The following is a 14,274-nucleotide window of genomic DNA, read 5'->3' as shown; positions in this document are numbered from 1 at the left end:
GGCTTCACTAAACGACAAAGTTTTTTTTCCGGTTCAAGAACGTTTCCGGTTCAACGTTGTGACTTGACTTGTGTGTTTTGGACTTGTCTGGTTGGAACGCAGGCCTGGATTTTAGCAAGCTAGTAAAGGGCGTAAAAAGAAAGTCTTTGGATTCCCGCCGTTTACTCGATCATCTTCAATGACCAGGTGTGCTCCTTTTGTACCGCTCTCGTTCTTCTTTTTCTTTAATTAAAAGGTTCCGGTATTTCTCATATTGAATCGCCACTATAACTTGTCGCAACAGTCCGTATTGTTGTGCAGCTAAACCGGGGTGGAACGCAACTGTTGTACTGAAAGTCACACCGTGGCATTCTATTCTGTATTGTATTTATCGAATTATATTTCGTGGATGTTCGTAGGCCATATCGCATTGGCTAATTATTGACCGCGTTTTAATTGATTAGCAATACATTTATTTCGACTGTGGTCGTCCCTTACACATACATTACAAGCTTACTCGTTGAATACTTTCTTCTCTTATGAAATTGTGTTTTTGGTTTTGGTTTGAAATGGACACAGGCAGATATATATAGTAATTTGTCGGTACCGCATGACTAATATTGTGGCTGTAGTTGGCTGTAATGGGTTTGTCTTTAGTAACAGTCGTCAAAAAAATGCAGCGCAGTTCTACACTTCTGCTATCCATCCATTTTCTATTCCAATCGTGCTTATTGGTGTTTTAGGTGAGTTGGAGCCAATTCCACCAGACTTTGGGCAAGAAATGGGACTGATCTTCGGACAATCGCAGGGCAGATATAGATTAACAAGCATCCTCACTCATTCACTACTATGGGAAATTTAAAGTCTTGACTTGAACCTCAGAAGCATGCTGAAAGCTGGAGAATATGTAAACTCCACAAAGGAAGGACAGAGCAAAGATTCAAACCTTGAACCCCGGGACCCTGAGGCAGACATACTAATCACTCTACACCTTTTCAGTTAAATCACGTGTCTGAGATAGTCTGAAACAACAACATTATCAAACATACTTAATGTGACCACTTGTTCGCTTTTGTAAAATGTGAAATTCAACCTTAAAACTCAAGCGATGAAGATTCTGCTTACCTTTAAGTCAAAGGTCTGGACATGACCATGAAACAAGGTTTGGCAAGGCTGCTCTCAAAACGTCAAGCTAATCTCTGTGTTTCAGTATCATAAGGACAGATGGCATTTCTTATCACATTTGTTGAGCGCCACAATTGATTGGAAAAAGGCCTTCTATTTAAGATGTTTTTTTTCTTCTTCTTCTTCAGATACTGCAATTGAAACACAGTGGATGGCATGTCTCCTAACAGCCGGACCAACTGAAAGCTTCCTTTGGATTTGCACCTTTAGTCCGCAATGGGCAGCCACTTCCGAAGCTACATCTGGGACCCTGTTCTCATCGTCTTTCAAATTGTCTTGATGCAATGCATCTACTACAGCTTTCTCGGCTTGTGGTTGGCAGGAGTGGACATTCTGGTGCCAGCACATAGCTCACTGGACCAAATCTTCAGCTATGAAGTGAGTGTAACCTGTAATTGTATTTTATTTCAGTTTTTTGGCCCCGCTTGTGCGCCGAATGACACTGTTATTATATCGTTGTCAGGTTCTCGGTTTTGCATCAATGCTGGGCAGGCTGTCAATGATGGCCTTCGTTTTGAACTCTCTTACCTGGTGAGGCTTAATAACAATCGAACTATCGCTTGCACTTGGGCAGTTGGCCTGGAAATATTCAGATAACGACACGATTTTGGAAAATAAAAAATTGTTAGCATAAAAGTGGCATGTTATGCAATGGGCACGTCAATCACCTGACCTAAATCTAATTGAGCATGCCTGTCACTTTCTGACAAAAAAAAATGTGAAAATGCCCTTAGAACAGGCAGAAACTGAAGTCTTACATCTGAAAACACAATACCTGGGGAACCTTTTGTATTTTTGCGTGTTCAGTGTAAATTAATAACGAATGTATAATTGTTGCAGCGCTCTGGGCTTGTGGTTCTTCATCCGCCGGGGGAAGCAGTGCCTGGACTTCACCGTCACGGTGCACTTCTTCCATTTGATCATCTGTTGGATCTATAATTCTCGCTTTCCCTCCTCGCTGTCGTGGTGGCTCGTCAATTTCGCCTGCATGGCGTTGATGGCGGTCATCGGAGAGTACCTGTGCATGCGGACTGAGCTCAGGGCCATCCCTGTCAATTCTGGACCCAAGTCTAACCTTTGAATTGTTGAAAATGGACAGTTTGAGACATCTTGGAAGAACTCCTCTCACAGGAGGATAATCTTCTCCTGCTTTAAAGAAAGCAAACTTGGCACATACATTGGACTGATCTTTGTGTATCTGCTTTGCATCAGACGCACTATTTATTATTGACTTTCCATTAAACTACGGACAATTTTCTCCACGCTTCTCAAAGAGGATGTTGGCTGCATCTTCTTCATGAACTGTGAACTGCTACATTTTTTTTCTTGGTTGTTTTTTTTTTTTTGCTTAAGTATATTTGTTCGCAGAGGGGAAAATTGTGTAAGCTTACTTTTAGTCAAATATCTTTGTGTGGCTGCAGGCTGGTTTGAGTTGAAAAATTAAAGCAACCATTACATAAAAAAATTTGGGTTGTTAACAAGTGAACAGCTAATTCGAACAAATGCTATTTTATTTAATTAAACAAAAAAAAGTCGTGTATCATTGAGCTTAAATGTGTGAGGAAACGTTTCGAATTTCAGATGTAATTTATTATTATTTTTATTTTTTGTTTACTGCGATCAAGGTCAAATTGAGCTTAGTAATTTTATTTATTTATTTTTTTTTGCCACGTGTTTTGCATTTTAACCAGCAAGCATTTGTTTCCCTCTTCCCTTGTCATAATATATCATGGCAACATGACGGCCTCTTTGGGGACAGCTTTGACAGCCACCAGCTGTGTCCTGACAGCACAATATCTCTGTTCCAGAAAATGCTGTCACTCTTTGAAGAACTGCAACATCGGAAACATCTTTTTTTATGTGAGACGCAAATAGTTCCGTAACATCCGTTATAGCTTTTTTTTTTTTTGGGGGGGAGCTTTTAAATCCCTGTTTTAATGAATCATTAAGTTCCTCTACACTAAGTTATTTGATGGTGCAGCTTTACGTTCTCTCTCTTTTTTTTTTTTTTTTTACATTCAAGATTAAAGCTGTAGTTTTAAAAGAACTGAGAATAAAGTAAATAAAGAAAAAAGTTCCAATATTAGGTGTTTAAGCTTCTCGTTATATAAAGATGCGGGGCTGTTGGAGATTTTGTGACAAAGACTGAAAAAATAATTTGGAAATTCTTGGGTTTAATCAAGAGAGTAGGCCCCATGGTGGTAGATGCATGCGTGGGTTTTCTCCGGGTACTTTGGTTTCCTCCCACATTCCAAAAACATGCATAATGGGTTGATTGGACTCCTGGAATTGTCCCAAAGTGTGATTTTGAGCGCGAGTCGCTTGTCTATGTGTAGCCCGTGATTGGCTGGCAACCAGTCCAGGTTGTCCCCCACAACTGCTCAGAGACCCTCTTGACGATGATTTTTTTTTTCCTGTAAAAAACGAAAACAAACTGCAGCAGTATGACGTTATTCTCAAGATGATTCTCGTAACGTCATTATTTTACAACATCATTTTACTTTGAAATATATATCAAATACCGCCCCCCATCCTTATATAACCGCTCTGGTCTATGTATTATTGAAATACAAAGAAACTGAGGAATGGACCTATTCTTAACATTAAAAAAAATGTCTTGTTTTTAATAAAACACTACAAAGTCACTGTTGCTTAAGGCGAGTGCTTCTTCTGAAAGTGGCGGAAGATAACATCGGTCATCTGCAAATTTTAATCAGAAGTGGCTTTATTTGACTCTAAATTAATTTTTGATGATTTAATTAATGATTTAATAAACATTTTTCTAGCGCTCTTGGTTATTTCAAATATTTTCACTTGCTGTTTAAGTTTGACCTATAAAAACTTGCACAGTATGGATTTTTTTCCATGCCTTATAATTTATTGCTATGATGTTTCAGAAAAAAAATCCACCTGTGGCTTAAATAATCATCCATTAATTCATAATTATTAGTCAATATATTCCATATTATAGTTGATTATGATGAAAACCTGATTGAATACAAGAACAAATTAGTTTGGTCATGTGATGTTCGCTAGCTGAGCTGTGATTGGTCGTTACCTGAGCAACTGTGACGTCATTTTCAGTCGACGGCAAGTGGCAAAATGGCCGCCCTTTTTAATGGATTTAAACAGCTGGATTTCACTGCTTAATTCACATTGCAATTGTAATCAGATTACCTTGTTCAGACTAGTGGATAGAACTTAAAAAAAAACAAATAAATAAAGAACATTTTTGACTTGACACCCCCTTTAAAAAAAATCGAGTTGGTGTCTCTGCTTCCAACGCCCAATCCTACAAGTATCTATGGTCTTGAAATGATTGGCAAGCTTTTGCTTCTCGGAAGAGTTGCCACCTCAGGCCACGATCCTTCATTTTCTCCCAACTCTGCAAGGGTCCAGGTGGAAAGAAGCAGATGGGAGCTCACGGACGGGCGGAAACCCGCTTGTTATGGTCCTCATTACCAACACTTTGCTGGAGGGAAGGCTGAAAACAGAAACTCCGTTGTAAATGGGTCTTAAAGAAAAGTCTCCGCTTTATCTGACCCATTTCCTCCTCATTGATTCCATCCCATTTGTGCCTTCCATCATAATTCCTCTGAAGAACATCACACACTCGAGCTGTACGTTTTTACAGTGCTGGTGCTTTATTACAAACACATGATTTTGCCATATATTGCTTGTATACAGTCTCATAAATAGTGTGCTTTCTAGTTGCAAACAAAAGCATCGATATTGAACTTTACATTCAGAGCTTTGCCCGAAATTCAACTCCTTCATGCACTCTTGAAATACTAATGGAGAGATAAGAGTCCTCTCGAAAAAAAAAAAGTGACCTTACATATTGCTCATGCTTGAGGACGATTGGATTTCTCACTACTGCATACACACAATGGATGACATCATGCTAGCACCTGCGCACCAGAATACTGGAAATAGAAACAAGCAGAAGGATCATGCCGAGAAAGGAGAAGGGAGGGTGCAGGCTGGGTGATGGATGTGAGAAAAGGGAGCCGATGCACTTCAGAGTTACTCTTATATCTTCATGCACGGAGCAGTATATACTTCTGTCCCGGAAAAAAAAAATGATATATGAAGCACCGTCATGCAAGTTACATGATGGAAAAATTACTGTTGATGAAGAGCAACGGTGGTTGGAGAGAGCATGTTGACAAAAATGGATCGTGCTTCTCATTAACAACAAATTTATGATTCTAATTTGTTGGTTTCAGTCGATCTGTAAATGCAAATGTCCTAATTAAAACAACGCCCATGGCAGTTTATTGACCGGACGGGTCAAATTGTTTGGTTTGAGGCGATTCAAACTGAAGCAATGATGAATGATAAATATACTGTCAGACAATAATGAAATTTATGACTTAGTGTATAGAACAAAATTGGGTGTGTCAAATATTTCAATGGAGAAATTGGATTTTTTTTTTGGTCCTATTTTAAATCTTGTACGTAATTTCTTGAACGTACTATATATAGTATCGATATAAAAATTGCAACGATCGCATTACAAAAGCAGCTGCTATTGCTTTGACTATTAAATATTTGACTTGGTCATGTAAAACATCTGCAGAGCGAATATATTTAAAAATAATACAAATGCAGAAAATCAAACCGTTTTCGGCATTTTGGAAGGAACTATGGAACTTCACCTACAATGGGGTTGATATGCTGCGAAAAAGGGTTAAGCAAAAAGCTTGATTGTCATGAGAAAACTGGACTGTGATCCGCTAATTTTATATTTTAGATTAATCAACACGCTTTGTTTGGTTTTTGTTCTTTGGAAAATACATTTTTGGGGAATCCCGTTTGCCACCATTCAAGCACCAACCCATCTCCCAACAATGTTTGTCCCCTCTGACGGTCCAGGTATAAAATGCATTGCCAGCCACTGATAGGAACCACATGCGCAAAGCTAATTACACTGAAAAAAATTTTGGAGAATTTTTAGGGACTCAATTCAATTTTGTCAGGTGTTTGCACAAAATAAAATCATCTGTGTATGTATATATATATATATATATATATATATATATATACATATATTATACATTTTTAAGTAAACGATCCATCTACTTGGAAAATGTAACTGAATCCAAATATTTTTTTTTCATTTTGTGCAACTCCGTGACGAAATAAAATTGAGCAAATTCAACACACTATTTTTTTCCAGGGTTAATGTTGGCAATAGCGTCACATTGAGCATACAGAAAACGAGTAGGCTCTCGCCAAATGTTGAACCCTTTCTTTAAACCAGTGCTTCTCAATTATTTTCTGTTAAAAAAAAAAAAAAATTGCACCCCCCCCCCCTCCCCCAACCACTCTCCGCTACAACTATAAATAATTTTCATTGCAAAACAAACCTACATCGGAGAGTTAATACTCGCTCGATGGGCAAGGAGAGCGCCACTGCCAACTACTGGAGTGGATGTGCAATTACACTTTATTGTAGTTCGGCGGAAAAAAAGCACATTCCCCAGGCTCATACACGCCCCCCTCAGCATCGCACCACGCCCACCCAGGGGGCCCCGCCCCAATATTTGAGAAGCACTGCTTTAAACTATCTTGGTTAAACTTGACAAAATTCTGCCTAAAACATGGTGGATGAACAACAAATACCTCAAAGCATTGCTTTAAAAAAAAAATCACCTCATTGGTGGGACCGCTAAACCTTCTGACAATATTATGGTTTGATTTCCAAGATTGTTTGACGATCTACAGATACTAGTTTCAAAATAATCCTTGGCTTTAAATTGTGCTTGGGAAGACGGAGCCTGGTGGAACGTAAGACTGGCCTCACTCTTCCCATCTCCTTCCGCCCCCGCTTCAGTGGCCGCCTTTACATGAAGGACCATCTGGGCCCGGTGGTGAGCAACATGGCCGTGAGCGGCAGGGTCAGCGCCGCAACAGGTGACCTCATGCTTGGAGATGAGCTGGGGCTACACAGGTCAAACAAGCTTCCCTGGAAGCGCATCTTTCGGGAGTCCTGCCTCAGAGTCTCCCAGATGGAACTGACCTCCTGCTGGCAGTCGGACAGCGCCGTCAGGGCACACGTGTGGAAAGCTTCCCAGTGGCTGCGGCAAACAAAGCATCATCAGATCAGCGCTGCCAATCATCTGACATATTACCCAAGCCAGAATTCATCCCTGCTGGCTGTCGCCGATTCATCTACTTTCCAACAATCCATCACTGCGATGGATACAGTGGCTCAGTAAGTCAAATTGAGCTTTAACTACCATGGCAACCGCTTCCGAGAGAGAAACAATATCGCAGATGATATTGCAAGTGGAAATTCTTCAACAGAAGGCTTGGGTGTAAATCGGCGTCTATGGTGGTGGAGTGCAATAACAATGACAAAACAGTCCCCGGAATTTCATTACCACTGCAGCAGAATCATAAATTATTTAGATGAGTGGCTCAGTGTCTCAGCAACATTCATATCTGTCTTCTCCCTCTCCGATGATGGACTGTGCTCTTTGCTTTTGTCACGAGATGCAGAGCATTCCCCGCATACGCGTTATTCTGCTCAGTCATGAATCCTACTCATGGAAGTGAAATATAAACACTCTCCAGCCAATTGCACTATCTAATGAGATCTAACACTGGAGCTGTGTTAAAAATTCCCCCTTTCCAAACATAATCATTCTCAGTTTGTAAAAGCTTGTCATTTAAAAATGGTCACAGTGGACTGCATTGCATATTTTGCTCCTCCAAGGCAGCTAAAAAAATCTAAACAAACATAATAGATCTCTGTCTGATGCAAATTGATTTCTATACGGTTGATATTGCATCACCTGCACACAGCCGCCACTCCCCTCTCACTGGTCACGTTTTCCTGATAGTTGTCCATGCTCTCCCCCAGCTCCAGGACGCAGTCCGAGAAGTCCTTGTAAACGTTCTCACAATTCACATCTGACGAATCGACCAGCACCGAGATGGACAGGAACACTGAAACGCACACGCAGGTGGCATCTTGTTACCTAATCAATCTAATAAGGTAATGAAGCAATGAACAAATTCACAGTACGGTGGAATGTCTAGGTAGTTCTGACTTTGTCCAGAATTCAACCCGCTGCATAGTCAGTTTCGTTACTTTTTGTGAGGCTGCAGCCAAGGCAAAGAACTGGTTGCCAGCCAATCGCAACTCCGGTCCTAGAGGGCCCTTATGAAGCAGTTTTTGATGTGAACACACCTGATTCAGCATCATTACAGGCTTCCATAGCTTCTAAATGAGCTGATCATTTGAATCAGGTGTGTTGGAGGAGGGAGACATCTGAAACATGCTGTATAGGAGCCTTCGAGGACACCCCTGAACTAATATTCTTCTCTTTCTTTCTTCTTTTAAATTTCGTCAAACAAAATAGAGCACAACCATCTAGCGGTTGACATTGGAACTACACATAATATAAACAGAAGGTATGAACTGTAACAAAAATACTCAGAGAATAGCTGTACTTTTGTTGTTAAGATTTTATTTTTCAATAAAGTAGGCTACCGTATGTCAAAAGATTTCTCTTGTTTGTTTTATTAAAAAGGTGATACAAATAAATAAATAAATAAATAGATATCCCTTACATTTAAGAGGTTCTTGAGTGCCCCCCAAAAAGTGGGTTAGCATGACTCATAATTCTTTCCTAATGTAATCCACATCTCACCATGACCCTTCTGAAGATCTCATACATAAATCATGAAAGGATTTATTTAATTCAATCAGCCAGTTGGGCTTCTCCATCATTTGCACTTCACCCCCGCCCCCCACCCCCCAAACTTGCCCTTAAAATGACACCTTCATTAAAGGGCCAAGCAATCTCAAACATTGATGGAGAAAAACTTACAGGGACCGCTAACATTCCGAACAGCGCACCTTCGCAGCCCGACTGTCTCTCTGCGTGTACTCCCATCGACCACATGTCTCATGTAACATCTCCATCAGGCGTGTACAACACTGATATCACACTTACGGCTGCACGCAGGGAGATTTTTTTTTTTTTAAAGACGACAGCACGGAGGTATTTGGAAATCTCTTACCTAAGGCAAAGCCGAGGAAGTCCCCGATTTTAATCGACGTGAACAATCCCATGTCATCCCATTTCACTCCGAGCGGAGAGGCGATCGTGATTCGGATTAGAAGAAAGGACGCCCATGAAATTGGACATAAAAAAAATAAAACGCCGGGAAAATTAGCCGCTCATATTTCATAAGAGTCGTGTATTAGTATAAAAAAGGGTGGGGGGGGGAGAAAGAAAGACTCGGTGGGTGTGTGCGTGAAGCCCTTCCCAGCTCCGGTCGAGATGACGTTGACGTTGCCCCCCCCCCCCTCCCGCGGGCGCTGAGCTCATCGCCCCCCTCTCAGAACCGGACAGCCCCCCCTGCCTCCTTCATCCCCTCCCTCCTGCAACCTTGATGCATCAAAAATTAAGCACTCTGTACCTATTTTTTTTAATCCTCTTATCTCCATGCAGGATGTGTAAATAATAGATCAAAAGACTGCTAAATCTGCAAATACATATGTCACGAAACAAACCAACAACAAAAAAAAAATCTTTTTTTTTTTTTGGTAACATTTATTTTTATCATTTGAAAGCCCCCATTAAGAGTCTGCAGACATCTTCAAGACACCTATAGGAAGCAAACAACCTGCAAAAAAACAGGTTAATTCAAATTGAAGCTGCCATCACCCCACTATATTTGAAATGTTACTTCAAGGGCAAAGTCGAAATTTCATGGCCTTGTTGTACATTTTGCAATGATGAGGACGATTCTAATTAGAATTGTTGTGCTTCGTGGGTTCCCGTGAAATGGCACAGACAGATAAGGCACATAGTGAGGATTCAGTTGTCTCATTATAATAACGGCGAAGCATTCTTACGTCGAGATGCTTTCAGCCATACCCATTTACTGTCCACTCTTTGACAGTCACACATAAACATTCATACTGTTACAAAAAAAAAAAAAAACATTAAAATGAACCACAATTCTGTTCAGCTAGTGTCAAGGTGGCAACGGTGTGAATAGCGGAGGAGAAATTGAAGTCCAAACACTGTTATCCATCACGCATCAGACATGTGCGAGGAAATGAGCTTTGAAATCCTCATGGACTTCATGTTGACTGAAGGGAAAGCGACAGCTTTATTGATCCACGCCAGCTGCCCGCTTGGTTCGTTTCCGTGGCGAAGTTTTGGGGGAAGCTTTGTCTGTAAGATACAAATCACAAATTTGTAAAATGAATGAAAGACAGATTTCCTGTTGGAGATGGGGCTCGGGGGGTGAGAACCTACTCATGGCATTGAGTGTCTCCTGAGGAATCCAGCTGATATCCACATCGTTCATCCCGCCAGTGCCCTTCTCTAACTTCACTGAGATTCTCTTTTTCTGGAAAACACAATTCACAACCTTCGTTATATTCCTTGGCAAGGAAACAAATCAAATAATCCAGTACGAAAATTGCCAAGATTAATTTGCCTTTAATGTTGTACTCAACTTTGAATAACCATGTTTTAAGATAATGAGAGTTTCATGGAAAAACGAATTACATTTCCATTATTTCCGAAGGGAAATAAATGTTCCAAATCAAAACAAATCAGAAATTTACCAGCATTTCTGATCGGATCGTTTTCAAAATTAAGCTTCATTTCATAGCCGATTTTAAACACCTACCGTCCGTGATTCCAGGACCTGGTACATGGCAAAGAGCATCAGCGCCACCAGCCCGGTAAGAAAGATGTACATAAACACTCTGCAAGATAATATTACAAGAAAGTCATTGGTGTGTGTAAAAAGGACCAGTAAGTTCACATCGCAAGCGACCTCTGATTTAGGATTGTGGGAGGTGGGAGGCATAACCGGATGATGAGTTTCTGTGGAATTTTTTGCACTAAAAATCAGATCACTACAGTCCCTGGGCCAATTTCACACCTCCTTCTTCAGTTTGGTAATACAACACTTTGGGGGAATGGGAGCTGGCTATGTGGGCATTTTGTGTGAAATACTTAAGAGTTGGTGACATGATGTAAAAATGAATAAATATCAATAAAATAGGACAAAAAACAAAAAAGGACTGTCTTACGTTTCACCATCGAGTCCTTCTTCCTTTTCAATGATGGTGACAGTCTGGTTGTAAATGGCAGTCTGAAAAACATTGCCCTGCAGGACGATTGCAAACAAACATTAAAAGCAATGAGCAATTTCAGAGATATTCAGCATGATGTGGTCATGCTAATTCAACTAAACAAAAATTATGAGTCACAGGACGGCGCTAAGTGCACCTGTCAATGTATGTAAGGTAATTTGTTAATAATTACATGGTTATTACAGTTTGGGAATTTTAATTATAGTTCGTTTTTATTTCATTTTTAGTTTTACACATGTTCAAGATTAAAAAAAATAAAGACAATGGTAAGTATTGTGCAGTGAAAATTCATCAAAAATATTATTTCATTACATTTCACAAAATATCCTCATGAGTGTAATGGAAAATGAATGAACTTGATAAAAAAATGATTTCTCTAACCTCAGTGTTATGATAGTTGAGGAGAATAACAAGAACAAATGGACGACCGGCCATGGGCTGAGCTGGGATGAAGGAGTACTCGAAGGAGGCCTGCGCACCGGGCTGAACCACCGTGCTCAGAGGCAAAGCTGTGAACTAAACAATGTTGATTGATTACGGAAGCAATTGAGGCAAAATGGAGTGCGCTAAATGGTTGAATCTTAACTAAAGGCTTAACATAAGCATTCTCTTATATGATCAATTTTCCCTCTAGTTTGTATTTATCAATAATCACGATGGATTGACTGAACTTGCAATGCATAAAATGTTTGCTGGTGGTTCTGACTTACATTCTGAATGTAGAACTGAAAGTCCTGCGGATAACGGAAGGAGGCCTCCAACGATTCAACGGTGAAATCCTGACTGCCCTTGTTGGTGAAACCCACCAGGAACCTCACAATTTCATTTGCAGGAAACTCTAAGGGATTCATTTAGACACGGAGATGAGTAGAAAGTGTGCGTTGATGAACCGAAAAAAAAAACAAGAATATCAGACTTGCCTTCTCCCGTCGTGAAGACGATCGTTGTGTCGGCATCAGCGTGAGATGTTAACAATTTTTCATCACCTTCAGAGTCGTCGTCATCGTCGTCATCTCCTTCCTGACATACAACGTAATGTGACGTTAAAGGCACATTGGAAAATGAGACCGCTCAATTTTTATTTGTTACATACCGAGCTTTGGATCTGATCTTCCTCCACCGGCATCTCTTCTTCTTCATCTTCTTCCTCCTCATCCACAGATGCATCTGGGTCGATGTCCTCAGCGGATTCTGTACTGGCAGACACTCGGCCTGCATGACAATAAACACGATAGGAAATCTGATTTAAAAATGGTCGATTTGTCTGTCCTGATATATTCCGACCTACACTAACATTTTTGAGGGGTTAATATTTTTATTTTATTTAAGTAATGTATCTGGGTCCAACTTCCATGTTTTTTTTCTGTGCAACTAGTTAAACAAATTCAATTTAAGTTACTTCAAAACATTTTTTCAGCAGGTTCTATTTTGGTAGACTGGCGCTGTAAAAACGTCCGTAACTTCATTTTCGTGCCATCACAAATCTACTCAAGCATGTTTGATGCCATGTTGCGGGTGTGAAACAGCCCAGAATTCTGCACCCAGCGTAAAAATGGACGCATCTTCATTTTTGTACCGGGGCAATGGTTTAGTTCAGTGTGTTTGTTAAATTGGTAGACGCGCTAAGCCTCAATGGGCGCACCAACCCTGCGCATCTTGCAATTTGGTGACAAAAAGTCGAGAAAATTTCAAACTAGCTCAAAGGTGATGTATTTTGCAGCGCAGGTGATACATCGCGAAACGGTTCCCAATTTCCTGCATCATGACTGAATCATTCGAAAGGGGAGAAAAGTTTAAACGTCAATGTCATGCTTGAACTCAAGCAGGTCTAGTTTTTGTTTCCACGTCAAGCCTGGCGTACTCGAGTGCACGCTCCTTACTGCTCTGATTGTGATACAAATTAGGGATTCAGCGAGGATTGGCCGGGGAAACACTACGTTCCATCCTACAATGTCGCACAAAGGCTCAAACGTCCCGTTACACCCACTTTTAGTTGTGTTCTTGGTGACAATGGATATTTCAAATGAGTCAATTCTCAGATGCTTCTCAATAGGTTATATTGCAAGAGTAAAAGCGAGAAAAAAAACGCTAAAAAAAAAACTCATTCTGATTATTTAATCCACTTCAGAAAGGAATTAGACAAATTCCCATTTGAGCAATTCCTATGGACATTTACGCAGCGGCAGACCGGAGCCGTTTGACCTATGACGTCACACAAGGCTCCAAATACAAGTTAGCGTTTCACGGATGGTGACGTGTCCCATCAGAGGTGAGCACGGAGTGTTGCTCCATGCACACACTTCAAATTTAATCACAGTAATATAAAACATCTGCTTCATTACTGGTGAAGAAATGCAACTCTGCGTGACCACGCATGCGACAAATCCTCACGTTTAACGCTCCTAACAGACGCCCATAACTTTCATTCATTCCAAACGAGAAATCGAAAAGTTTGACTGGAGACGAGTATGTCCATGAAGTACATAGTTTCAGATAATGAAAAAAAAAGTTTAGAATACTCACAGCCGACGTGCTTCTCATCATCCCGTGGGAAATATGCCACGTCGATATGTTTGGTTGTCCAATTCACATTTTAACAACACAAAAGATACAACACGGCAACACACGGTCGAAAAAAAATACTTTACCCATAGATATCAAGCCGCAGGGGAAAGCCAGGAGGACCAGCAGCAGCACTTTTGATCCAAAAGTGAACATTTTTGCAGCGTGTTTGTAGAGTGAAGTTAGTTACACATCAGCGTTGTGCAGAAAAGGGAGACGCGGTGGAGGGGGCGTGGCTACGAGAGGATAGACCCGCCCATTGGCTATCCTTGGAGGAGGTTGGGGTGGGGCCAGAAATTTGTAAAGCAGTTTTAGTCCCGCATACTCGCGGTTTGGTAGCGGAAGCACCTATTCGGTGATTTTCACCCATCCATCATTTGAGCCACTTATCCTAAAAAGGATGAGACAAG

General features: G+C 40.7%; 3 protein-coding genes across 3 annotated transcripts; 1 reads left to right on the top strand and 2 right to left on the bottom strand.

Annotated features, from left to right (window-relative positions):
• The first annotated feature begins 37 nt into the window (after nt 1-37).
• On the top strand, nt 38-3,809 carry sys1 (SYS1 golgi trafficking protein). Its single transcript, XM_088307968.1, has 4 exons — nt 38-186; nt 1,293-1,542; nt 1,628-1,695; nt 2,005-3,809. Exons 2-4 carry the CDS (start codon nt 1,381-1,383, stop codon nt 2,243-2,245), a joined length of 471 nt encoding a protein of 156 aa, XP_088164094.1. The 5' UTR covers nt 38-186; nt 1,293-1,380; the 3' UTR covers nt 2,246-3,809.
• A 2,669-nt stretch (nt 3,810-6,478) lies between these two features.
• On the bottom strand, nt 6,479-9,411 carry LOC148327168 (neuritin-like). The gene is made up of 3 exons (XM_088310108.1): nt 9,202-9,411; nt 7,968-8,121; nt 6,479-7,247 (listed from the first exon to the last, which is right to left on the bottom strand). Exons 1-3 carry the CDS (start codon nt 9,251-9,253, stop codon nt 7,013-7,015), a joined length of 441 nt encoding a protein of 146 aa, XP_088166234.1. The 5' UTR covers nt 9,254-9,411; the 3' UTR covers nt 6,479-7,012.
• Nucleotides 9,412-9,725: 314 nt separating this feature from the next.
• Nucleotides 9,726-14,136, bottom strand: LOC148327167 (translocon-associated protein subunit alpha-like). Its single transcript, XM_088308781.1, has 9 exons — nt 13,951-14,136; nt 12,396-12,514; nt 12,223-12,322; nt 12,013-12,140; nt 11,684-11,818; nt 11,240-11,316; nt 10,831-10,909; nt 10,452-10,545; nt 9,726-10,367 (listed from the first exon to the last, which is right to left on the bottom strand). Exons 1-9 carry the CDS (start codon nt 14,018-14,020, stop codon nt 10,303-10,305), a joined length of 867 nt encoding a protein of 288 aa, XP_088164907.1. The 5' UTR covers nt 14,021-14,136; the 3' UTR covers nt 9,726-10,302.
• Between the last annotated feature and the right edge of the window lie 138 nt (nt 14,137-14,274).

The sequence above is a fragment of the Idiotropiscis lumnitzeri genome, chromosome 11 (genome assembly GCF_059441095.1).
Source record: "Idiotropiscis lumnitzeri isolate Australia: NSW breed Sydney's pygmy pipehorse chromosome 11, RoL_Ilum_1.0, whole genome shotgun sequence".
In the NCBI taxonomy this organism is placed as follows: domain Eukaryota; kingdom Metazoa; phylum Chordata; class Actinopteri; order Syngnathiformes; family Syngnathidae; genus Idiotropiscis; species Idiotropiscis lumnitzeri.
The sequence above is the reverse complement of the archived record's forward strand: the minus strand, read 5'-3'. Positions and strand labels throughout refer to the sequence as shown.